The sequence below is a fragment of the Mustela putorius genome, unplaced genomic scaffold, assembly GCF_011764305.1.
Source record: "Mustela putorius furo isolate JIRA1106 unplaced genomic scaffold, ASM1176430v1.1 tig00000095_pilon_pilon_pilon, whole genome shotgun sequence".
Lineage (NCBI taxonomy): Eukaryota > Metazoa > Chordata > Mammalia > Carnivora > Mustelidae > Mustela > Mustela putorius.
The window spans coordinates 25,443,699-25,470,326 of record NW_025421280.1 but is presented as its reverse complement, the minus strand read 5'-3'; the positions used below and the strand labels follow the sequence as shown (position 1 = coordinate 25,470,326).

The window sequence follows — 26,628 nt, the reverse complement described above, 5'->3', positions numbered from 1 at the left end:
TGTGGCAAATATAAATAGTAAGAGTTCACAAATTAGAACTGTTGTCAGTTGCTTATGTTGCAGTAAGCTCAAGTGAATTCACTAATTATTTACCCCTTTCCTCCCTTCTTGTGGGACTACGTTTGTGTCTTCATGCTTCCATTCCTCTAGATAGTTAAGTATTTTATTATGGCCACATAATTATCGCTCACAACTGAGCCAAGTATACTATGATTACATTTTCCTTTTGGTAATATACTTTTTTTGCCTGAAGTTAGTGATGTCCTTTTTTTTTTTTTTTTTTTTTAATTTGCTTTGTGTTCTTTGAATTTCTGAGTCTTCTCACACCTCCCAGAGGCTCTTTAAAATACAATCCAATTTATCAGATAATGTCTTGATCCTCCTTTTTGCCCTGAAGTTGCTTCCTGGGCTCTCTCTCTTGCACAGGCCTGACCTGGTCACTCTCTAGGCCTCTGCTGCCCATCTGCCATCCTATAGCTTCCTTCTGTCTTTGTTCTAAGAGTGTCCTGAACCTCTTTCCTTTGTGGGGTTCTCTGTTTCCTAGATCCCATTTCTATGTCTTACTTGATTTACCCCTTTGTTTTGCTGGAACACATCCTCCACTATCTCCTAGAAAAGGGTAGGTAGGAAGAACTCTCTTGCTCTCTGCTTAGTTATTCCCTACTCTCCTATCCACTTCTGTCTTCGGATGTTAGGATTTGGAATTCCAGAAATCTCCTTGGTCATCACAGGTTTTTGTGTTGCTTTTCTGTACATTTGAGGTATTTTTCAAAAGGAAAACGGGGCGGCAGGAACATCGTTACCATCTGTAAAGTAAAAATGCCATTTCACTTCTTTGGTCCTGAGCTTAGACAAACATTTTTGTGTAATTGCTTACTCTTTTGATTTTCTACTGGTGTGAATTGTCCATTAATACCTTCAAAGAACAGATTCTTTAACAATTAGCACAAAACACAGAAGTCCTCCTGCTTATTTTTCTCACTTGTCTCCTCTGAGACTCAGATGGTGTTAGTACCCCAGCTGTCACTCGCTCTTGTTTTCAGATTGCCTCACGCCCGTGAAGGCTGTGAACATGCTCACCCAGCAGGAGGTCCCTGTCGTTATCTTGGCCAAAGCTGACTTGGAGGGCTCTCTGGATTCCAAAATAGGTAAGTAGCTATTAAAGTATAATCAGGATAATATACGCAGCAGGCTTCAGATCAAAATACCAGCCTGTTGCTGTCAACTGGAAGAGCTCACTGCTGAGTCCACGGTCTGCTCTGCCTCTCTGGGAAAACGATAGGCCCCTTCATTCGGCCATTTCCTATCTAGGAGCTACATTTTGAAAACATACCTAGAATGCCACACCTTGCTGGTTGCTCTTGAGAATAATAAAATATGACCCACGGATCTGGTCGGTAAAGCTCATTGGTGAGACTCATACGAATGACGTGGGGAACAGTATAACTGAGATGGAATCTGATTTCAGAGCTTATATAATCAACAGCAACTGCAGAGATGGGGATTTTGATCGCAAGTGATGGACCAGACTATCCAGTTTTGGTGAAGGCTTGAGGTGAACTTGAGCCCTCTAGGGAAGGACATAGCAGTCAAGTGGAAGGTGCATTTAGAACTATGCATTGGATGTCCTCCGCAGCTTTGCTTATCCCAGGGAGTTCTGAGGTGTCACCTAGCAGAGGCCGGGGGTGAACCAAGGACTGAGAACTAATGACACCAGTCCAAGACCTGCCCTTCGGGTGGACCCGAGCGCCCTTCTTCCCCAACATTCCCGCTGAAGATCCCAGCCAGTCTCGAAGTGCCAAAAGCCTGCAGAGAAAGTTCTTCCGCACTCTCGATTTCCTGGTACCCAAAAGAAACGGCATTTCTTATCAAAATCATGTTTTCCCTCCCAATTTCCAGATCAGTTTTTGACAAAGTGATTTGAAGAAACATCCAAACAGAAAATGGATATTAAGCCATTTGGGTCCTTTCTTTCAGACCATTTAAACCTAGAAAGGGTGTTGCTTAAGGGAAATAATTCCTTCTGTTATTCTTTTGTATTTTGTAATCAATAAGATTTATTAATGCAACCAGCCAAGATAAGCAATAAAGGAAGCCGTTGTTGAAGCAGCTTTTTGTGTTTGAGGGTGGCGGATGGGGAGGCACAGTATTTCGAGTCAAATTTCTGGCATAATATTGAACATTCTGAAAGGAAGGAATCTGATTTTTTTTTTTTTTTGGGTGTGCATGGAAATTATTTTCCCTGTGGTCTTGATTTCGCACAGTTACATTATTAACATTTTCTAAGTTACTGCTTCTTGACTTCCAAGAACAAGCAATAGAAATAAAAGAGAGAAAGCAGTGTTTTCGCCATCCTACTTGAACGTCACAGATCGTTCCCATCCTGCTCAGGCCCACAGAACCCACACTGTGGTCCACAGCATTCTTTATGTGGCCAAATAAACTTTTGGGCCACAGTGTCTCCATTCGAACATTTCTCCTGGTTACTCCAAACCCTACACTTTGGGAATGTGGTGAGTGACTCTCTTCCCTTCTTGACCATGAACACTTTCTAGTAATACTGCTTGCCGTGTGTCTTCACCCTTATGTCCTTCAAGTCCACTCTGAACATTTATTTGCCTTATTAGATGCTTTTTTGGGGGGGGGGGTCCATAATCTCAGCTGGAACTCTATAGAACTTTCTGCCATACCACGGAGCTTTGCGTCTTGCCAAGGAGCTTTAGAACACGTCTCCCAAACATGAAATCACCCTTGTCGGGCGATGTTCCGGACACAACACAAACACAAGAGGTTGTCCAAGGAAATCTGACTTTGGCACTTTGCCTGTTGTCCTTAGTCTTCCTACTCAGTGGCCACGTGATGTGTTGTGTCTGCAGAGACATCAGCAGTTTTGACAGCTGATTCCCCGCCACAGGGGTCCTTCACCAGGGGCGATTTTTTAGTCATTTTTAGTCATTTTGGCAAATTTTTAGTCATTTTTTAGTCATTTTTCTGTCACTTTCAGGGAGTGCTGCTGGCAGAGACCAGGGGCGCTGCCCAACATCCTACAGTGCTCAGCACAGCCTCATAACGAAGTCAGGCCAAGACTGAGAGTCTGTCCTACAGACCCGACCACCGACAAGCTGGTTTTGATGCAGAGCTGAAGCCAAAGCAACCGGCCTGGGCCCTCTGGATGATCGATTCGCTTATGTTCAACTCCTGTCTCAAGGGCATGTGTGCGTTGAAGAATAAATTTCTATTCGGAATGCATGTACCATTGCCTTTGGGAACAAAGCACAGTGTGAGGAGGCATGGTTGCCAGCTTTCCACTTTGGGACTGGATTTTTCTAGGGTGCCGGGAAATGCTGGAGCCGCCAGCCCTGTTTCTCAGGAGAGCGCCGCTATTCCTTGGTCCCGGAGGGAAATCAGACAAGACACTTCTCCAGATGCTCGCAATTCACGATTCCAGTGACAAAAAGCCGCCGGTCTCCAGTCATCTATTTTAGAACCACAACTGTTTTTTTAAAGAGAAACAAAGCACAGGAGAAAGACTGAAAGGCAGTGAAGCCGACATAGTAAATGGGTTGTAGGAGGGTGGGGGCTTTCTCCAAGACTGTCCGCTATTTTCCCAAGGAATGAGCTGCATTTTTAGAACTTCTGTAGCTAAAAAGTAGTCTCCCTTAGGAAGCTAAAGCCGAGTGGCAGTGCTGTCCATTATTTTGTGACTTGGGTATTTGCAAAGAAGGTGTTCTGTGTTTCTTTCTCTCTGAATAGGAATTCCAAGCACCAGCCCGGAGGACGCCACCTTGGCCCAGACCCTGGGCCTCGCCTATACCGAAGTCATTGAAACTTTGCCGGATGGCACAGAGAGGTTGAGCAGCTCTGCTGAGGTGGGTTCCCTGTGGTATGGGCCTAACAGCTTCTCAAATCATGACCTTGACCTGGGTTTGTCAAGACCTTTTCCTTCAGGTGCAGGTTACAACCTGCTACTTCACTCATCCGCCCCTCCCCCCCAACTCACAATCTTGCAACGTCATTTCATAATCTATTCTTTTTCAGGATCTAGAAATTTATCAACTCTAAGTCAAGCCCAATCCTAGAATAGTACAGTTATCAAAATCACTATATTCTGGGCATCTTCTGCTTAGGGAAAAAAAAAAAAATCCCTCTTCCAGGAAAACGGATTCCTTGGGAGGGTGATTGAAATTCACTGTTCTTCCTGAAGATTTCTGTTCTCCCCAGATGACTGACTTGTTTCCGCCTAAATTTGAACTCATGGATAGAAAATGAACATGGAGACTGAATCATATTTATTTGGGCCAGGTTTCCTCTTGCCAGGTGGTAGATCTGGCAGGACTTGACCTCAGCCTTGCTCTTGACCCAGACCGGGAAGTGTGATGGAAAGGGTAAGGTGAGGGGCAAGTGGGAAAGAGCAGAGATGGTGCTTCTCCAACCTAAGCACAGCCCAGAATCAACTGGTGCCTTGCCCTCCCCTTGGAGAACCTGATTGAGCAGCCCCAGGTAGAACCCAGGAACAAGCATTTCTAACAGGTTTTCAGGTGCTGCTACTGATCAAGGATTCACATTTTGAGATCCACTGGCATAGAGCCTTGCTCCTCAAAGTCTGGTCCCTGGACCAGGACCACCGGCATCACTGGCCCCAGTCTGGGTGATCCTGATTCAATCAGGCCTGAAGATCTAGGATTTTCAGGTTTGGGATTATCTAGCTGGAGGGTATATTATAGATAGATAGATAGATATAGGTAAAGATATATAAAAAGATTAAGAGTCTGGCCAGGCTTTTTTCTTACCTGAGTGACAACATTTTTACTGACCTCACGTTTGTGCCTTCTTGACATAAATGGTAATACGATGCTCGAAGTTGTTGAACCTTAAACCTTCTTTTTTTTTTTTTTAAGAGAGAAACACCGAGAGAGGGAACACAAACAGGTGCAGAGGGGAAGGGAGAAGCAGGCTTCCCATGGAGCAGGGAGCCCGACTCGGGGATTGATCCCAGGACCCTGGGATTATGACCTGAGCCAAAGGCAGACACTTAACAACTGAGCTATCCAGGCACCCTAAATCTTCTGTATTGGAACAGAGCCACACCAAGGTGCCTGTCAGGGAGCCCTTGATAGCTCTCTTTATGCCCCGTGATTGTAAGCTCCTTGTGGGCAGGGGGCAATGGAACATCTTTATCTTTATCTTTATCTCTGTGTCCCCAACGTCTAGCCGAAGCCTGGCACGTAGTAGGGACGTGGTCCATCTGCAGTGAACCAATTCCAGGGTCCCCACGGTCCCCACTGGCACTTCATGCCGGCTCAATTCTCAGCATTAGCTTGGCTCTCTGAAACATGTCAGGGGAAGGAAAAATTTCTCTTTTCTACTTTCAGTGTTCTGTAAGAAGGGAGCATTTAAATTTAAAAGGAGTGGTTTGGGTCCATCCACCTGTGGCCCCAATTCGTTCCCCGACTGGCCTGAATTACTTCTGCTTTAGGATATTGAATTTTCCTTCTTCCTGGATTATTTTTTCCCCCACAGGGGACTCATCATTAGAAATACATATCATGCACTTTTTTGTTGGCAGCTCAGGGCTGAGAGTTGGTGATCCCTATACTGTCTCGGGGCTCAGGTGACAATCAGAGCCGCAGAACCAGGGCCAGTTGGCCCCTGCAACTCAGTGGACATGGTGCCTTGGGGTCACGGTACTTTTATGGGGTCTCCAAAAAGATGTTAATTTCTTTTGAAATCAGAGGGTGAAAAGTGAATTTTTAGGGTCAAAATCCTGTTCATCTTCCTTCAATACAGTCATAAAACATAACTTCAATACTTCCTAAGGATGGGGCTCCTGGGAGGCTCAGTTGGTTAAGTGTCTGCCTTCCGCTCAGGTCACGATCCCAGGATTCTGGGACTGAGTCCCGTATCGGGCTCCCTGCTCAGCGGGGAGTCTACTTCCCTCTCTGCCTCTGCCCACTGCTCCCCCTGCTTGTGCTCTGTATCTCAAATAAATAAATAAAAATCTTCACTTAAAAAAAAAAAACCTGTCCTAGGGCTAGGGAGGAAGGGGCCACAGAGGTGAAGGTCCCTAGGGTCATGAAGTCACAACGAGGCTCTGCCCAGACTACACATAAAAGCAGCAGTTTGGGGGGCACGTGGTGGCAGGTGACAGCTTGTCCTTGTGGAAGGGAGCATAGGACCTCTCTCCTTTCCCTCGCAGTTCACAGGCATGAGCCGGCAGGATGCGTTTCTAGCCTTGACTCAGCAAGCCCGGACGAAGAAGGTCGGTGGGGACGTGACAAGCGACAAGCTGAAGGACTGGCTTATCTCGAGACAGCGGTACTGGGGCACACCCATCCCCATGGTCCACTGCCCGGCCTGTGGCCCCGTGCCCGTGCCTCTGCAGGATTTGCCCGTGACCTTGCCCCGCATTACATCTTTCACTGGCAAGGGAGGCTCCCCGCTGGCCACGGCTTCAGACTGGGTGAACTGCGCCTGCCCTAGGTAAGGAACGGTGGCACCCCCGGCCATGGTGGTGCCTGGGGCCCCCGGCACCCTGCTGGAGTTTCAGGCTCTCTGCTTCCTTCTTCCGGCGCTCCCACCAGACTGGAAAGAACACCCTGGGTCTTTCTGTCCACTCGCATCTTTACGAGAAACACCTGCCAACTGATGGAAAGCTACACATTTCCATCATGGCTTGTAAAAGACCACTTTCTTCCTCTTCCGTTTCATATTCCAGAGAGCTTCCTGGAAAGAGAGAAAAATGTTTTCTCCTCTCTGGCTTCGTTTTCCCCCGTCGTTGCTGAGAACAGCGGAGATTTTTCCCTCACGCAGCAGAGCAGTAGCTCCAAGAGTGGGGGGCGGGGTGTGCACAGGGGTTTCATTCTTTAGGACACGGGAACATCTCGTGGAAGTAGGATTGTGTTCTACTGGTAGCTCACTGGTGTATCTCGGGTGATTTGGGGGATACCATCCCTGCTGAGTAAACACGTAACCAATCCCAGGTCCAGCATCTTCCTCCTTCCTTCTACGGAGAAGAAGACATTTTGTCTCTCTGCCTTCTAGATCACGATGACGATGTTAAAATAATTGGGTCCTCTGCTGGTTCGGAGCTGGGTAACCCCAGTACAGTTGAAAGGCCCAGCCTGGGGAGTCAGACACTGGATTCGTGTCGTGGCCCTCCCCTTTAACGACCCGTGGGAACCTTGGGAAAGTCACATGACTTCTCTGAGCTTCCATTTTCTTATCGGAAACTGAAATAACCGCCTCGAAGGGCTGCTCAGACGTCTAGAATTAGCACCCGCAATCCTGCACAGGGATGGCTAACGAACACCCAGTAAATGGAAGCCTTGCCACCATCTTTCCAGGTCCTCACCCAGGTGGTTCTAAGATTTGCGATGGGGCTTGTCGGTGGGCACAGAGGGAGTTCTGGGCCTTTTCCGGGGAAGAATCACGGGCTCCAGGAGAAAATCGCACACCTTTACTAATGAGATGCGACAAAAGGGCTTCCCTGCCAGAGACCTTGGTGGCCTTCAGCACACCAGCTGCAGCAGCCCGAGGCCCCTCTGGAGGGGAGAGCCCAGGTCGTGGTGTTGGTTCAGGCTCCCTGGGTGATTCTGACGAGCATCCGGGACTGACAGGCACGGAACCAGCACGGCCAGGCAGGGCTGCAGAGCCCAACACATGTGGAGTCCTTGCTCCTGAGCTCCAAGACCTTGGGCAGATTTCTTAACCTCTCTGCATTTTACTTATCTGCAAAATGGGGACCTGGGTGGCCTCTACCTCGTAATCCCCATGGATCCTGGGAGAGTAAGGAGAGAATAGATAAAGAAGAGATAAAGAGGTGTAAAGGAGAGAATTCTGGGGAAGCATTTGGCTCAGTGCCTGCACCCACTGTCCCTGTTCGTACTGAAAGACCCTAGAGGACCCGTACCCAAGGACGCACTCACAGACCACTGGATGCAATAAGCAAGAGGATTTTATTCGGGCATGCTCGGACTCCCAGGGACACTTGACCACGAAATCCGCGAGGGATGGGTCAGTGCCTGAGAGCCCCGATCTGTTTCGGGAGTCCCTTAATATAGAATTTTACAGTCCATTACATCAGAGCCCTCACTTTTCTAGCCAGTAATTTCAAAGCATTACAGGAAGGCCTACACATAGGTAGCCAATCCTTTAAAACCAACCATACATTCTGGCCAGTCACCGTTCAGGTAGTGTACAGTAGAGGGTACGTGTTGAATTGCACGTTTCTAACCTTTATCTGTATACGTGCTGAACCGCACGTCTCCGGCCTTGGTACGGGAGGCAACCCTTATCAATTTTACTTAGTAGTAGGGGAAATTCTTAACAGGGGAAGGGTATAACTTTATTTGATTACACAGCGAACGAGGGTTTAAGCAATTTTTCATTTCTTAGCAAAGCATTAGAAGCATTATTATACAGAAGCCAGAAACAGCTGGGTTAAACACAGATTTTTGCTATTCGTTATCCTGTTATGCTGCTTGCCGACTCCCTTATCTATGGTCAGCTGGCCACAGTTTCTTAGTTAGCATAAGCTGGTTATAAAAAGAAGGTTAAAACTTATAGGCTATACTATAGTTCTGACCTGGGGTCCTTCAGTACCCTTGGAGCTAAGGACGACCATACTGTCGTCACTGTCACCATCATCTGTCCCTCCCACTTACCAAGCAGCCTGTGCCATGTAACCAGCTTTTAAGGGCAGCAAAAAGATGCCTCTCAGTGGTCCTCAAGTCCCATGTGACCATTACAAAGAAAAGCAGCGTGGCAAGTCGTAGGCAGACAGACGTTACTCCTTTGATCAGTCGGACCCTGTATTGTCCTGCCTTGTCCACCGGCCCCGATGATGAGGGAGAAGAAGTAACTTTTTTCTTGTAATTACCTCCCCCCGGTAGTGTCTGTTCTCTGACTGATGCTCTCCACATAAAAGATAACGGCTTTAACTTAGAGATGCGCTATGGGGATCGGTGTCTTACAGGAAACAGGAGTCCCTCGGGCTCTCTCCCATCAACAACTGCCCACCCCCCCCACCCCAGGGACCACTGTTCCCAAAGGGAGGCCCCTGTGGGTCTCTGGGGCCCCTGCCAGATCTGGGGCTCCTGTGTCTCCATTCGGCCGCTTCTATTCAATAAGCAGGAGGTGGGGTGAGGTGGCTTTTTCCTTCCGTACGATTTGTAAAGCCAGCATGAACTGCCTTACAGATGCAAGATCTAAATGCAGGCCTTCTTTTATTTTTAAATTAAAAGCAGACCCTTGCCCTTGCTGCAGAATTAGCAGATTCATCGGTTCCTCTTGGGGCCTCTCGTGTCCCTCCTCAGAATCTCCAAGAACCCCCAAGGACTGGGACTGCCAAAAAGGGCAGCATTCAGAAGGGCCCCTGTCACCTATGAGTAGCTGCTAGTAGCTGGTTCGATGTGTCCACCTCTGCTCCGGGCCTGGGAGTGTCTTCAGGGGGGCTGGGCCCCTCCTGGGCAAGGCTCGACTAAGGGCACCCTCTCTTGGGGTCCTAGAAGTTGTGGGGGTTTTTGTACCGTCCCATGGGCCCGTCACCCTGGGCGCGTGCTTCAGAACCAAGTCATCAGCGGGGCCCTTGTGGAACCTTCGTCCTCCCCAGGCATCCCCTTCCTGAGGATGAGGGTCAGTTGTTCTTTTCAGCCCTTCACACACCAGGGATCTCGCTTCGCTTGCTTTCTGGAACAGTAGGGCTCCCTTCGCCCTTCTGTATCGTGTTCTCTGGAGGTGGGTGCGTTGGAAAGGAGCTCCTGAGTTGCGGTGTTTGACCATTTCTGTAGTATACCTGCTTCCACCAAGGGCTAGTTTCAGGCTGCAAACTTGACATCACTTGTCACGGAGTTGGGAAGAGGTGCGAAGTGTTGATTCTTATGGACCGGGACGAGTTGGCTCCGGCACACCACGGCCCCCATGGTGACCTCTCTTCCAAGGGGCACCCTAGTGGGTTTTGATGTCTGCACCCCCAGCCCTCGCAGAGATAGAAAAAACCCAAGTTCATTCTTCAGCACAATGTCTCCGTTTGGTTTTCACCTTCTCTTCATAAATTGATTGGCTTCATGGGTGTCACAAAGTAGGCACTGGCTGAAGGCGATCTTGACATGCCTGAAATAGAAGTGAACGGGCAAAAGAGACACTGCTGGCTTATCCACTTCGGTTGTTTGATTTTCTACCAGGTAAAATTCAGACAGCTGGAGACTAAGACTTTTCATGGCTGAAGATTTAAATTTTTATTTGTAAATTTCTTTAAAACGTCCTGTACTCAACAATACAAAAGGAGAGCGTCCTCTGAATTACCGATCCGTGATGAGGCATTGTTCGTGTGACATGCTAAATGGATACTAAATTGTCATCGCTTTCTCAAAAGCCGGTGGAACACTGCGATAAAATTTAAAAAGAAACCAGTTGTTGAACTTCCTTTATTTCTTAGGTGCAAGGGTGCCGCCAAGAGAGAGACGGACACGATGGACACGTTTGTCGATTCTGCCTGGTACTACTTCCGATACACCGACCCGCAGAATACTCAGAGGTAAAAGCCATGCTGCGCCCCTTGAGTGTCTGTCCGTTGTGCAAGGAGCAGACAACAAAATGGAATTATATATGCAGGAGATTTACTGAGGGCAGTGCCCGGAAGGGTGGGGAGGGAAGAGAGTGGGAGTTCGTGGGGAGCCCTGAGACCGCCGTGCTGTCCCCACAACTGGGAAGCAAGTAGGGGAAGGAAGAGAGGGTTGGGTTGGAAGGATCTCGGACCACAGTGCAGCTCTGGGAAGGTCTCAACTGGGCGATGGGAAGCCCTGAGCAAAGCTTGTCTGGTAGAGAGTCTCAAGTCTGGCAGAGTGCGTCTGCGCTGGTCCCCTCCCTTTGGGAGAGTAGGGGCTGGCAGGGACACTGAGGACTTCCAAAGGCATAGTAGCTGGGAGCCGCTGATCCGCCATGCCCCTTGAAACAGGCCCTCCAAAGGGAGTGCATCAGATTATTAAATTAGATGCTTCACAGCCAAGCAAATCCCAAGTGCAAGAGAAACTTTAAAAAAAAAAAACAAGGAATAAAATGCCATTGCCTTAATACCCTCTGTGGCCCTGTGGTGAACTTCATTTATGGGCTTATAAAGATGTAATACTGTTTACTTAACAGACACAAATGATGGGAGGGAAGGAGGTAGGGTGCACGAGGGAGCAAGGAAGCATTGCCTCTTGTCACAGACACACAGTGATTTCTAAAACTGATAAATCAATAAAGAGTCTAACTGCCTGAAGAAACAATTACAGAATTCCGAGGGGCCAAGGTCGGGGGAAGAGGGTGGGAGACGCTCTTGAAGGCCAAGGCTGGGACCAGTGTAGAAACAACAAAGCTCTCCGCACAATCTGAGTTTTTGGCTTCGGGCAGGTTTCTTAGACAAAGGTAAATAGCGAATGAGGGAAAGAGGGCTGGGGGGGGGGGGGTGAAGAGAAGGTGCAAAAGAAAGCAGCACAGAGCTCAGGAAAACCAAAAAGGCAGCCATGTGCTTCAAAGACCTTGCTAGACCTTGCTCGTTGGCTCTCATCCGTAGGAAAGCCATTGCCCCCAAACCCCAAAGTCCACCTGTGAAAGTGCCCCCTCCTTTTCTCTTCAGTGGTTGTAAACTAATACATTTCCCGTGAAATGGACGCTCCTGCCCCTTCCACCCCCCGCCAGAGTCCCGCCCTACAGGGCTATGATTTCTGTCATTCAAGTCGTCCAGGAGTGAGGGGACCCTGAGGACACGGTGTTGGCAAAGACAGGATGCACGGGGTCTGCTGTGGCTCCGAAGAGGGGCCCCTTCTCTGACTGTTCCTTCCAGAAGGGGCTGTTGGTGCCTTCTGTTTGAGAACAGCTGCTCAGAGTGCCAAGGCAATCAGGGCCTACCTGTCAGAACGCTTCAGCGGAAAATCCTCTCACAGATGTTGGAGGCTTTAACCAGTGATGGACTCTGAACCCAGAGAGAGACAGCCTTGAATCTGGGAATGCCGTAGACCCCATCTTTGGCCTCATAAAACGCAGCTGCAAGTTTCGGCACCAGCTCGAGTGCTCCCTTAGCTAGGTTCCCCGGTAAACCATGGATCCAAGCCATAGCTACTTTCAACATTGAAATGCACCCCACACTTGTTTTCAAGATGAGCACCCCCCCTTGACCTCCCTTTCTTTTCTGTCCCTTGGATTAGTCCTTGGATTTTTCTGAAGAACTATTATTTACAAAGGGGAAAAAAATTGTCTTAATGTTACCAGAATTTTGGCCTGGGGAGTGGGGACTAGCAAGGCGCATTAAGATGCAAATACGGGGCAGTTGGCCACGCCCACCTGCTGCCCAAGCTTGAGCCACAGGGAGCTGGACCCAAAAAATGCCTTGGGTGGCTCAGTGGGTTAAGCCTCTGCCTTCAGCTCAGGTCATGATCTCGGGGTCATGGGATCAAGCCCCGCATCAGGCTCTCTGTCAGCAGGAAGCCTGCTTCCCCCCCCTCCCTCTCTCTCTGCCTGCCTCTGCCTAGGTGTGGTCTGTCAAATAAATAAATAAAATCTTTTTTTAAAAAATGCCTTGAGGTGTAGGGATGAGAGTTCACAAACACTTGAGACCACAGAGTATTGATCCTCCAAAGGCAGAGATTTACTTCATGGGATGCTCTCTAGGAAGCACATTCTCACCAGTTGTGCTCCCCTCCCCACAGCATGTGCATGTACACACACACACACAAACACACACACTCTTCTGCACACCTACAGACTCCCCTCTCAAGACTCCCAGGCGGAGAACAGAGGGCAGTGGTATTTCCTTTACTCCGCCGGCACCCATGAGCACCAGGGAGTCCGAGGAAGCCTTCCTTGTAGGATTTCTGTCACTGACAGTGTCTACTGGTCAGAGGGAGATGTTGGGTGAGTTTGTGTCTGTTGCCCTCAGTATGCTCCTTGCACGCCGGAGACCGTATTCAGGCCCTTGCTGACTCTCTGTGTTTTAAGGCTGCTTTGAAAAATAAGGTGGAATTTGTTTTAAAATGAATATTTAGCGGCTGCCTGTTAATCTCGTTTGCAAAGGCCATTTTGCTCCCTGTTGGTAAGAACCACCCGAATCCCACTCTGCCTAAGCGCGGGCAAAACTAAAACAGAAATGTAGAGATTCAAATGCGCCTCTTACAGAAATAACCTTTCTCACGGAAATACCTTTTTTATGCCTTTTTCATGCTGCCACTGTGTTTTCCTTTTGTCCTCATTTTACTCGAAAATCACATTTGTTGAGTTGTCAGTAACGGCTCCTGAAACAGTTTTTACAAATTCCCTGTGATTTCATGCCCACCTGACTTTTTTCCACTTTATTATCTCAGCTTTTCTCTTCCTGTATTTTAAAAAGCAAATCGCTGTTCTTCTCGGGCATCGTTTGTCTCGGGGCACATACAAACAGTACTAGGTCTAATTTGTGCTCTTGCGGCAAAGCGGGTTTGTTAACGACGACCATTTCTCTCTCTCTCTCTCTCTCTCTCTCTCTCGTAGCCCTTTTAACGCAGCGCTGGCGGATTACTGGCTGCCTGTGGATTTGTACATCGGAGGGAAGGAACACGCCGTCATGCATTTGTTCTACGCGAGGTTCTTTAGCCACTTCTGCCACGATCAAAAAATGGTCAAGCACAGGTGAGCACTGAATACCGCTCAGCCGAAGAATTCAGTCCCGTGAGCGACAGCTTCGAGCAGGTGTCCGCTCTTCCAGAGCAAGGTCAGCACGTGTAGGGGAAGACTTCACTTTTTCAGGTGTCCTTGAGCGGTCACTGTTTCTGCTACTTAATCATAGTTCCAGCGTCTGATAATCGCAGGCTCACATGGAATCTTGCCTTCAGCGCTCGTCTCTTTGGCCGAGTTAATTAATTGGGATTTCGACTTCCGGGGCAGAGAGAAGCAGCTTGTAATGTTGTAGGGCTTCTTATAGCTTCTCGTTTGAGGTCGTGTTTATCTGGCCATGCTAGGCAGGTTCTTTGAGCTCGGCAGTCCTGCCTTGATAGCTCACTCTGCTAAAAGTAGGTAATGGGGGCGCCTGGGTGGCGCCACTGTTAAGTGTCTGCCTTCAGCTCTGGTGTGATCCCGGGGTCCTGGGATCGAGCCCTGTGTTGGGCTCCCTGCTCAGCCGGAAGCCTGCTTTTCCCTCCCCCACTTCCCCTGCTTGTGTTCCCTCTCTCACTGTCTCTCTCTCTGTCAAGTAAATAAATAAAATTTTAAAGATTTTAAAAATTTAAAAAAATGAAATAGGTAATAGATTAAAGCTGGGGAATCACACGGTAAACCCATTGATCAATGTTCTTCCTGTTGGCCTGTAACCTGTTTCCCATGATGGTCAGAAAGGTGTCTGTGTGCACTTTTATCCCATGAAAACACCATATATGTATGTATATATATATTTAATATCTTACACAATTTAAAGAATAAAGTGAACATCCCTGTACCCCCTTCTCAGTTTAAGAAATAGAGTATTACAGGTTCCTTAGAATACCCAGGGTTCCCTCTCCAGTCACACCATCTCCCTACCCGCTGCCCCTTCCCCAGCCAACCCCTATGCTGAAGTCCCAAACTATTAAGCTTCGTATGAATTTATCACCTCTCTGTATTTTTAAACAGTACATATTATTTGGTTTTCTTGTGTCTGATCTTCACGTAAGTGGAATCGTATTTTGCATACTCCTCTTGCTTTCCTCACTCGGTGTTTTGGGGGGGGGGGTCAGCCATATCGGTGCATAGAGTTAGGTTTTGTTCCTGGTTCACTGCTGTAAGGCATTCCGTCACCAGGAGTGGAATGTCTAGTGTGGAACTTGGTTTCCGTGTCCACAGCACCATTAATGCTCGTTGGAGTGTTTTGTACGGTGAAGACCCAAACTGTATGAGCGCTCTTGTCCATGTTTCCCAACACGTGTCAGCCCATGTCCAGGGCAGATACCTAAGAGTGGGACCGCTGAACTGTAAGATGTGTAAGATGTGCACATGGTCAGCTTTGCTAAGGAACACCCAGCCTGTTTTCAGATGACTTCTATAACCTACACTTGTTGGGGCAGCCAGGTAGCTCAGGTCTTGATCTCGGGGTCGTGAGTTCAAGCCCCACATTGGGCTTCATTTTGGGCATGGAGCCTGCTTAAAAAAAAAAAAAAAAAAAGGCAAGAACAAAAACAAAAAATCCTACACTCGTACCAACAGAGATGAGGGTTCCCCTCCTCAGCACGTCAACTTTGCTTATGGAATGCATCAGTTTGGGAAGAATGTTTGAATTAAAAGACACTGCTTACTTCATGATGCTTAGCATGTATTTAAAATGTTTAGGTGATGAAGTTCTAGAACCTAGGTGAGGTTCATTGGAATGAGGTCCTGAGCCGACGGCCAAGAATTCTTTCTTAAGACGTTTCTGGCGCAAAAAAATGGTTTATTAAAGCACGGGGACAGGACCCGTGGGCAGGAAGAGTTGCTGCCCCGATATCCCAAGGACTGGCTGATTATGTACACAGGAGTTGGGTAGGTGAGGACAAAGGGGGTGTTCAGAAGAGCTATCACAGTGAAGAAGACTGTCAAGGATACTGGAGGCCTGGTTATTGTCAAGCCAAGGCTGTTTTTACCTCTAATGAGGCCCTAGCATCAAGACAGTTGGGAGTTTCCTAGTGGAATGTCACATTCCTCCTATCAAGCGTCCTTGTCAATGAGCTTTAGGTTTAGAAGAAATTTAGCTTTATTTGTATTTTCTTTCATCTCCGGCTCCTTCAGTTTTATGGAGGGGAGCACGGTGTTAGGGCTTTAGGAACTGAGTTGTTTGTCTCTGGAAGTTAGGCTATTGATAAGATAGCTTCTTTGTTGTTATCACTAGGGCATTTGTGAACCAAGGGAGACTCGGGTCTTGCGGGATTGTGATCTCTGCAAGTTAACTATTTGTTTTTCTTTTAGGGCAGCAGGAATGTCATATCACCGAGGGGGAGCGGGTGGAAGAGGGGTGCAAGGTGCCAGCTTTTGCTTTGTCCTCAGCCAGCCTCCTGCTCCCTCATCATAGGGACCTCTGTGTTTTCTCTTCCATTAAATCCCTGCTGGTATCTTCACTCTTCTTTTCTGGGTTGTCGTATGTTGATTGTAGGAATTTTTTTAAGCTTTTATTTATTGATTTGACAGAGATCACAAGTAGGCAGAGAGACAGGCGGAGAAAGAGGAATGGAAGCAGGCTCCTCACCGAGCAGAGAGCCCTATGTGGGGCTCGACCCCACGACCCTGAGACCATGACCTGAGCCGAAGGCAGAGGCTTTAACCCACTGAGCCACCCAGGCGTCCCGATTGTAGGAGTTTTTGAAATATTCTGGATGCTGATCCTTTCCTAGCTCTATGTATTGCAGATAGGTTTCCCAGTTCTTAGTTTCTCGTATTTTTATGGTGTCTTTTGATGAGCAGAAACTCTTAATGCAGTAAATTTCAGTAATCTTTTCCTGCCTGGCTGTGGCTTCCAGTGTCTTGGTCCCGCTACTGGGCCAGTCCGTGCATTTCCTTGTTGAGCTTTAGTGCTCTCTCCGTCACAGTCAGGTTTTTGTATATACGCAAGGGCCTCTCTATAGGATCTGCATTCTGTCCGTTGGCCTGTTTGCTCTTTGCTCTAATCATTCTTTACTGGCTTTCGTATTTTAGTTTTACAAGTCTTACTATCCGGTAAGGGTAGTGCTTCCTCTTTGTCCGTTTTCATCAGGGGTATCTTGGCTATGACTGGACCTTCCTCCTTCCATGTGACCTTCAGATTCAGCTGTCACATTCCCCCAAAATGTCTTTTTTTAAAGATTTTATGTATTTAGGGGTGCCTGGGTGGCTCAGTCGGTTAGGCGTCTGCCTTTGGCTCACATCATGATCCTGGAGTCCCTGGATCGAGTCCCACGTCAGGCTCCCTGCTTAGCCGGCCGTCTGCTTCTCCCTCTGACCCTCCTCTTGTCATGCTTCTCTCTCACTCTCTTGCTCTCTCTCTCTCTCTCTCTCTCTCTCAAATAAATAAAACATTTCTTTTAAAAAAAATTTTTTAAAAAATTATTTTAATATTTTTTAAATAAAAAATATTTATTTAAAAATCTTTTTTTTTAATATTTTATTTATTTGAGAGACAGAGAGCAAGAGTGAGGGAGAGTGATAGAGCGAGAGCATGAGCAGGGGCAAAGAGCAGAGGGAGACGAGAAGCAGACTCCCCGCTGAGCAGGGAGCCCGAGGCAGGGTTCGATCCCAGGACTATGAGAACGTGACTTAAGCAAAAGGCAGATGCTTAACCCACCGAGCCACCCAGGCGCCCCCTCCCTGCATCCCACGCTCAGGCCTGCTCCCTCTCTCTGTGCGCGCACGCATGCGTTAAGGGTCTACTGTACAGAGAATGCATTTAGTTTACAAATTAAATGCTTAAAATAATTTTCTTCTCATTAGTCCCAGAGCCCTTCACGTGTAAAAATAAACTGATCTACATCAGAAGAACAATGAACACACTAACAGCATTCATCTTCAGTCGAAATGTTTGTGCCTTGGGTTAAAGAATTTACCACTGTGCCTTGCATTTCTTCTCTGTGGAAACTTTTTTTTACTGCACCAGATAAAAATGACCCGTGATCATGGGAATTGTATCCAATTGCTGTGACGGGATCGCGGACCTTGTCCATTCTCAGTGAATATTTGTTTAAATAAATTGAGTTTAACTCCGTGATATAAACATATAAAAGTTTATGACTTTCGGGGCGCCTGGCTGGCTCAGTCGGTGGAGCGTGTGACTCTTGATCTCAGGGTCGTGAGTTCAGGCCCCACATTAGGCGTAGAGCCTCCTTAAGAAAAGGGGTGGGGGAGAAAGTTCATGTTTTTCAAAGGAAGTGTTCCCCTTGGGATAGAGAGAAAAGACAACCCAGGAAATGTTTTCTTCTAGGTCTAGAAACAAAGACCATAAGTGATTTCTGGCTCCGGGGCACCGTTCTCCAGCTTTGTTCCCAGTTATTTGTAGGAGCAATGAATGAAACGATAAATGACATATTGGCTAGCTATTTTAAAATAGAAGACAAGCCCTGGCTACTTTTAGGACTCCTGTACAGTGGCTTTAAAACTATTCGAGAAGGAAAAAAGTTTGCAGCATCCTGATGTAATTGTAGAGGACGGTTTGGGGTATGACTTTGTATCTGTTCATACGAATCTCTAATTTGCTAAGCTTCCAAGCTCAGCAGTATTTTGTGTGTATTTTTAAAAATTCTTTACAAGACAATAGGGTTCAGGACGCCCGGGTGACTCAGTCATTTGGGCGTCTGCCTTCAGCTCAGGTCGTGATTCTTGGGTCCTGGTCAGCCTCCCTGCTCGATGGGGAGCCTGCTTCTCCCTCTGCCTGCTGCTCCCTCTGCTTGTGTGCTCTCTCTCTCTCTCTCTCTGACAAATAAATAAATAAAATCTTAAAAAAAAAAAAAAAGACATTAAGAATCTATGCCATGCCCTCTCCCCTGTCCCCAAAAAGGGAGAGATGTATTTTAAGTACTCAAAGTCTGACCTTGAAGAAGGTGCCGGAAGTCCTCTTCCTCTGTGTCTCAGCCCGGTTGTCAGGGTCACTCCCATGATCACAGCAGGGCAGGGGCAGCCTCTGGAAGTGGTCTCTGAGCATGCCCTCCTCGGCAGAGCTGTCCTGGGAAGGCGGTCAGCCACAAATGAAATGACAGTCGCCCACGTCGCGCGAGAACTCAGAATTCGCCAGTCAGAATTTCTGAAGGACTCCCAGTCACTTTTTCAAGCTGGCCTAGGAGGAAAAATGGAGACCTGTCGGCCACATGTGTATTTATTTCTCTTTGTTAGTTGTTTTTTCTGGCACTCGTCTAAATCAGGGTTTTACGTCTGTTTCTCTACTGCTTTTGGTTAACATGGTCGGTTGGGAGGGATCTCAGACTCTAGACACTCCCTTTTGCTGACCTATGAGGCCCCCGAGAGCCCAAGGGGTTACCTGTCCACATGTGAAGTACATGAGTATGGGACGGTGGCCTCGGGCTCCCCAGCGGGAACTACTGCTTTTTTTTTTTTTTTAAGATTTTATTTATTTATTTGAGAGATAGCAAGCACACGTTTGTGCATGAGCAGGGGGAGGGGCAGAAGGAGAGAGAGAAGCAGACCCCCCACTGAGCAGGGAGCCCCGTGTGGGGCTCGATCCCAGGACCCTGAGATCATGACCTGAGCTGAAGGCAGACGCTTAACCCACTGAGCCACCCAGGCACCTTTTGAACTACTACTTAAGACCGTGGCCAAGAGATTGAGAAATGAAAGCAGAAATGAGTGGCGCTTCTACTCTTCCCTGTTTTCCAAATGAGTCCTGGCCCTCTTTCACACTTGCGCACTTGGATCTGAACTTTGAGCTTTTCTTAGATCTCTTGCAAGAAGCAGGTCTTGGGGGCAGCCGTGCACCCCACCCCACCCCTCCCCCACCCCCCACATCAGGCAGCCTGGTGCTGTTGCTGGAAATACCAGGTTAATGATCAAGCCAGAATTGATGTCAGCAGGAAATTTGCCAAAGAAGGTGTACCAATGACCAAGAATCATGCTCTCCAATACTGCCCTCACCAATAGTCAGAGAAATACTAAACAGCAATGAGGTGTCATTTTCCATCCAACAAAGAAGCTGGGTCAAACAGCATCTCGTACATTGCAGGAAGGCAGTTTGGAACAACCATTAGGAAAAGCAGTTTGACAATACAGAGTGGGAGCCTTAAAAATATTCACACTTTTGGACACGTTAATTGCACTTCTAGAAATCCAAGCTTAAGGAAATAATCAGAATGCAGACTTAGGCACCAAACTGTTCATGTATTATTTCAAGTAGCTAAAAGTCTGGGTACAACCTGAGTGCCCCGAAAGTCTGAGAAAGCGCAAACAAAGTCCAGCCCATCTGTACGAAGGACTCTTGTACAACTCTGTAACGGTTGATTCTACGGAATGTTTAATAACAAGAGGAAACGGATCTGAAGTGCTTAGAACTGAAGAAAAAAAAAAAAAACAAGATACAAAATCATAAATGTGGTTGGATTGCCTGTACCTTTAAATACACAGGCATACACATACTCCTAGCCCAAAGCAAGAGAAAAGGCTAGAAGAAATTATGCCACCGTGTTCACACCGGTTTTCTCTGGATGAGGAGCTAATCGATGACTTTATTATTTTTATTTCCTTTGCCCTCCTGATTTTTTCCCAGATTATTTTACAATGATTATGTAACTTTATAATGGGGGGGCGAACAGCCCTTGACCATCTGTGTTTGGAAGCAGGGAAATACCTGAAGCCTCCTAGTTTGATTCTGGGGAGGGGAAGGCAGCCGTCAGCCCCCAGGCTGGGAGCAGCAGGGCCCGCCCTGCGGTGAGGGATAGGTTCATCTCCCCTGAACTACCATCAGGAAGCTTGCTGCTCTTCAGACAGCTCTGGGGAGACACTGCATCCCCTGAGCTGACGTTCTCCCCGTGGTTTGCTAGCCACAGAGAGCAGTGGCGCCCTGCTGACCTTGGAGAGCTCCTGGGGCTCCCTTTCTGCTTCTCCCATCACATCAGAGCTTGGCAGGGGAGGGGGCGAGAAAGAGAAGAGAGACTTTACTTGGTTCTCAGCATATTCGTCAGGGCTCCTCCCATGGTGCTGGCTGGCTGCTAATAGAAACGGAGAATTTTACGAATGAGCCATGGCTCAATGCGTAGAAACCGGCTGGTGATGTGAGCCTGATGGCTCCCCAGGCACAGGGCGAGGAAGAAGAGGAAGTTCGCAAACTGAGCCTCGAAAAGTCCACATTGGAGATTATTTTCAGAAATCCAGGGCTTTCTGTTCTCTTCTTGCCAGATCTACATGGGAGGCTCCTGACCAGGTCAGGACCATGGGCAGCAGGCTGTCTAGGAGCTCCTGAGTAGGTAAAATGTCATCGGCAGTGACCAGTTAGGGCTCTGATGAATCTGAGCTTCTTTTAGCCATGTTACTTGTATGCAGGAAGGTTTCACAAGGGCGCTTAAAATAGCCTTTCGTTCTATGTTCTGCAGTTCCTTGTTTATCCTAATAGCTCCCGACCCTGCTCACCCCGGCCTGCTCACCCCGGCCTGCTCACCCCGGCCTTTCTCCTGCCTTCCCTCCCTCTCTTTTCTTCCGTCTTTGGTGGGACAGTGGTGGCTTTCAGTGACTGGCGGGTGTCGATGGTTGTAATTTCTGACTCAGGGCAGTGTAGGCTATCAAGGAAGCACCGAAGAGGGCCTCACTTCCCATCCTTCTGCCGCCAGGTGAAAGCAAAAACACCTGCCTCTCGGGGTGGTATTAGTGGGCGAGCTGAGCCAGAGCCCGGAGCGCAGGGAAACCAGCAAGGCCCCTCCAGGGGGAGGCCCGGCACAATGCCCCCCATCTGTGATGTTTCCAGGAAGAACGGCTTTGGTGGTGGTTTCAGATTTTTCACTTCCTTCTAGAACCCTCCGCTACTGTGGTTCCTGTGATGAATGCGTCACTCAGTTGCTTTTACAAGCTTGTTCCTGGTGCCATTCGACGAGTGGATGAATGGACACATAGGGATGTTATGCCCGAGTTTTCACATCTGAGAGACCACCAGGGAGCCAAGCACTGATGCAATCACATGAGGGTTGCAATCACATGAGGGTTGACGTGCTTAAGCTTGGGCCAAAGTATACCCAACGCAGCAGAGTAGGGACTTGGACCCCGAACCAGATTACAGTCAGACTTGTGTGGTGTTGGGTTTTTTTTTAAGATTTTTTTTTTTTTAATTTGATAGATGGAGATCACAGAGAAGCAGGCAGAGAGAGAGGAGAAGCAGGCTCCCTGCTGAGCAGAGAGCCCAATGTGGGGCTTGATCCCAGGACCCTGGGATCATGACCTGAGCTGAAGGCAGAGGCTTTAACCCACTGAGCCACCTAAGCGCCCCTACAGTCAGAGTTTTTAAAGGCAGAGTAGGGGTGGACTCGGCAGTGGGTGAGGACAAAGGGGATTATGGATGATGTAAGTCTCCAAGGATTTTTGGAAGCAAGGTCTCCAGGACCTTGAGGGGCTAGCTATTGTTGGGAGAAAGGTTATTTATTACCAATAATAAAAATCTTCTCATGAGACCCTTTAGATGTATATCAGTGGGCCACATACTTGGGAATGATTCTCAACACTATCTTGGAGGTTTAGAGATAAAGTTTCCTGAAGGAATTGTTAAAGTAGACTTGCAGGATCCTGGTCGGACCTGTTGGAGTAAGGGGGTCAGTCGGGCTAGGATTGTCCTTAGCAAAACCTCAAGGTGAGGGCAGTTAAGTCCCCAGGGGAGAGCCACTCTGTCTGTTTCAAGAGCTTGTCAGTAGGTAAAGAATTTTAATGATTTTCTTCTGCCTCTGTTTCCCACATCAGCTAAACCTGCGGTGGGATGGCCTTAATTTTCTCGGCCTCCACATTTCCCCCAGAACAATGTTGACCCTTAAATCTTTAAGGTTGTTGAAGGTGGAAGGTCTCATCTTCTGTAACTTCTTCCTGCTGACTAGGGGCGTAGAGTTGTCCCTACCCACTCGGGTCAACACTGGTCAGTTGGGGAACGTGTAGGGGAGTTAGGAAAGACAGAGGCCGCTGAGTCCAGGGCAGACTGCTCAGGTGATCTTCCCAAGTGGAAAGGATCATCTTTGGAAGTTAGGACCTCGGAGGAGTTGAAGTCAGGTGAGGAGACATGGGAGAAAATAGCAAAACGTGTGTTACAAAAAGAAAATGAAGCTCAAATAATGTTTTTTGCTATTTGACAAAAAAAAAAACCCTTTTCCAGTCCAGGGGTTTAAATCAATCATTAAAGGAGAGAGAGACTGTTTAAAGTGCTAACCTGAGTAGGTCAGAACCCAAGAAATATTTTGTGATAATCTGGAACATCAAGATGGCTGCACTTATGTCAGGGCTAGACTCGTACTGTGGGTACAGCTTTGTTTCTCTTGGCCTCCACAGGGAGTATGTGACACTGGTTGTGAATCTTAGCTTGGCCGTGGTGGGATCTCTGCTTCGGCGGGACTGGGACCCTTGATGTCCCCCTGGGCCCGTCCTTCCCCTGCACCTTGCACCTCTGTGTCACACGAGTGCCTCTTCCCTGTGGTGTGGATGGTTATTTCTGAGCGTGTCCCTGGCCACTCATTCATAAGCCTTCTAAGGGCAGAGTGCCCAGCACCCTGTTGCTGCTCACATGCCTGTGGAATGGTTTAAAAAATGTGACTCCTCGTGCCGGGCTAAACTACTTGTGGGTGCATGTGACCGGCTTCAGCCTGGAGAAGGCAAACCGGATTCCCAGAGGCCTGGGGACCATTCCCTAGAGCGCTGCAAGAGTGGGGGAGGGGGGAGGGGGAGGGCCACTGGGGAATGAGCGGGACTCGGGCTGGGACGCACCCCTCCCACCACGAAACCCAGTGGTGTGAACCCTCTTGGAGGCCCTCTCCCACGCTCGTGCCCTTGCTCCTTCCTGCAAGCTTCCTGCAAGCTTGCGTGGAGCGAGTCCGAAATCTCAGCGCACCTCTCCTTGCAAGGCCCCAACCAGAAGCCATGACGCCCAGCGCCTGCCCTTCATCCGCCTTTCTTCCTTCATCTCTCGTCCCCCTGCACGTTGTCCCCACCTCTGCCGCTGCAGGCTCGTTTCCTCCCTCGTGGACACAAAGGTGATTGAGGTCAAACCAGTGAACGAATGTTGGGCATCCGCTACGAACTAGGCCCTGAGAAGGGGCTCACAAGAGGACAGGGAGGCGACTCACCTGAACGCACAGCACGGTTTACAGTTGAGTATCTGTCGAGTGCAGGTGCCCGTACCACACAGGACACACCAGCAAGGAACAGTGCTGGGGGCGGCCTCCGGTGTGCACAGGCCCCCGGGATTCCTCGCCGGGAAAGGGTTAGAAGTGGTTTTGAACCAGGAAGAACTCGTTGATGGCGTCAGCAGCCAGGCTGGTGGTGCCCAGGGTGGGGAGGTAGGGCCTGCGGGAGGCGGTCACACACGGGTCTTCAGTGGAGGTGTTTATGTTGTGAAAATTCAAGGGGTGCCTGGGTGGCTCAGCGCGTTAAGTGTCTGCCTTCAGCTCAGGTCATGATCCCAGGGTTCTGGGATCGAGTCCCACATCAGGCTCCCCACTCAGCAGAAAGGCTGCTTCTCCCTCTGCTGCTCCCCTTGATTGTGCTCTCTTTCTTAAATAAATAAACAAAAATCTCTATTTAAAAAGAGAAAATTCATCAAGTCTTACGTGTAGGATTTGTAGACTTTTCATTACATGTGATGCACTTCATTTCACAGTTTACTTAGAAAAAGCGGGGTGGGGGGGTGGGGGGGGTAGTGCTTGGAGAAGAATTGTAAGCTTTCAGGCCCCAGGACAGCAGCCACAGGCTTCCAGAAGGACTGGAGTTAGAGGCAGACGCCAGTAGGTGCAATGCTGCCTGTTCCCAGGAGGTGGCAGCGTCGAGTCATTTGGAAACAGCAGGACCCAGACCAGGATTCCCGGTTTCTTCCCCTCTGCCCCATCTGGAGGTTGAAAGCTAACGGATTTTCATCAGATGACTCATCTTTATCCTTGGGATCCAGCTTATCTTCTTCTTCCTTCCATCCCGGTTTTTTATTTCTCCTAAGAGTGGCCCAAGCCTCGTATTTAGAGTGAGAGAGGAAAGGAAAAATCTCATAAACTCTCAAGTTCATCCCACTGACATTGGGCACAGCAGGGAGAAGGTGGTGGTCTGGCTTTTAGTATTTTTTTTTTCCTGTCGGGCCGCAGCCCATAGAACTATTTGAGGAAGACTGAGTGCACACTGATGCTTAGGAAAGGCGCCTTGTAGAATACCGGCTTAGTCTGCTTGGTGCTTTTGAACACATTCGTGTCCAGTCTCGTCCTTTGTCTGTCCAGTAAAAAGTAGCCATATGATTTTCCTATTTAGTTTTAAAACCGTGGCTGTGTACGTACTCTAGTGTATGTACTGGGTTAAAATCCAAGCGCCACCTTACATTGGTTGGAAGGGAAAAATAGCTTCAAGAGGCCACCAACAGCAGCTAGCCAGCGTCCTGCCCCCTCTGTCCCACCACGCATATGTGTCTGTTTGTGCGTATTTATGCATTCATCCATCCATCCGTGTTTTGGACATTTTGTTGAGCCTGTCTTCCATCTGTCGTGCAAAGCGCCAAGTGCTGGGGACAGAGGGAAGGATAAGAGAATAGTCCTTGCCGTGATGGGCGCAGCGCAGGGCATGGGCTGGTCTTCCTGTTGTAATCACAACACAGCCTGGTCACACCCATCATGACTATGTGTGCCAGACACTGCAGGACACAAGGGAAGGCGTGGGTGTGTGTGTTGGGGACAGAGGTGGCCACCCAAAGAAGGGAATGGCTGTTACAGTGGTGAAGGGGGAGTCCAGGTTTCCTGGGGAGCATGGCACGTGCTGAGAACAACCAAGAGTGCCCATGACCTCGGCGAGGCACAAGTGTGTTTAAGTGGCAGACACACCAGCAAGACCAGGGGGGGCTGGCGGTGGAGAAAATCAGGTGCAGGTCTGTGCAGCTACAGTTCTCTGAGCTTCTTTTGGAAGATGAGGACCTGGGTCTTCGGGCATCAAAACCCTCGCCTGCTGCGGATAAACCTATGTGGCCTGAGGACATGTGTTCCTCATGGAGGGGGTGCAGGTGTTCCTGAATGGGGCGGGGTGGGGGGACCATGGACACTGCGGTTCCCCGTTCAAGGCGTCGCCATATTCAAATGCAACATAAGGTCCAAGCACACTCGACTGTCAGAACGTTTCATGGTTTTCTATGTCAAAAACTCACATTTTCTAGGAACCTTGCAGGCACATGAACTGTGGTGCCAAAGGATGCCCATCTGCCAAATGTGGCTTTGCTGGTGGAATGTCACTGGGGGAGGTGGGAGGAAGGCCGTTCTATGACACAAGAGAGTTTATTCTCAGGATGGATTTTAGAGCCTGAACAAGGACTTATGTACACGTGCACATGTAGAATTTCTTCCAAATTAACACAGTAGCATGACAGGTGGCCCCTGTGACGTTGAAGATTAACATTGAATAATTTCTTTTAAAAGATTTTATTTATTTATTTGACAGACAGAAATCACAAGTAGTCAGCGAAGCAGGCAGAGAGAGAGGAAGGGAAGCAGGCTCGCCGCCGAGCAGAGAACCCGATGCGGGGCTCGATCCCAGGACCCTGGGATCATGACCTGAGCTGAAGGCAGAGGCCCCAACCCACTGAGCCACCCAGGTGCCCTAACATTGAATAATTTGAAATGTGTTACATTTCTCCTTGAATGTAACCTTTATTTGGTGTTTTCCACCTTGGGAAAGATGTCACCATCAGCCACCAAACACACACATACACGCACTCGTAAGATTTTAAAATACACAGGCTAGGAGTCCCTTCTTTCTAGCCGACCCTCCTCCCTTTCCCGGTCACTCTCTTCGCTCCACGCCACCCCCTGAATCCACCAGAAAGTTTCCCCTAAACTGCATCTATCCCACATGGCCATTTGATGAGGGCCACACGGGTACAAATCGGGGGCCTGTCCACCGGCCCAACTCGCCCTCACGGTTCATTTACCCCAGACGGCCTCAAGTGAGAAACGAGGGTCCTGTCAGATTCACCAAGCCAGCGCCTTGCGGAAGTGAACTTGA

The 26,628-nt window shown here is 48.6% G+C and overlaps 1 protein-coding gene across 4 annotated transcripts in view; it reads left to right on the top strand.

Annotated features, from left to right (window-relative positions):
* Nucleotides 1–26,628, top strand: part of LARS2 (leucyl-tRNA synthetase 2, mitochondrial) — a 152,446-nt gene that overhangs the window by 95,840 nt on the left and 29,978 nt on the right. For all 4 annotated transcript variants that reach the window (XM_004760822.3, XM_004760823.3, XM_004760821.3 and 1 more), the window contains exons 10-14: nucleotides 1,044–1,148; nucleotides 3,754–3,869; nucleotides 6,197–6,480; nucleotides 10,436–10,534; nucleotides 13,504–13,641. In XM_004760822.3, coding sequence (XP_004760879.1) covers nucleotides 1,044–1,148; nucleotides 3,754–3,869; nucleotides 6,197–6,480; nucleotides 10,436–10,534; nucleotides 13,504–13,641 — 742 coding nt within the window. The remainder of the gene's footprint in view (nucleotides 1–1,043; nucleotides 1,149–3,753; nucleotides 3,870–6,196; nucleotides 6,481–10,435; nucleotides 10,535–13,503; nucleotides 13,642–26,628) is intronic.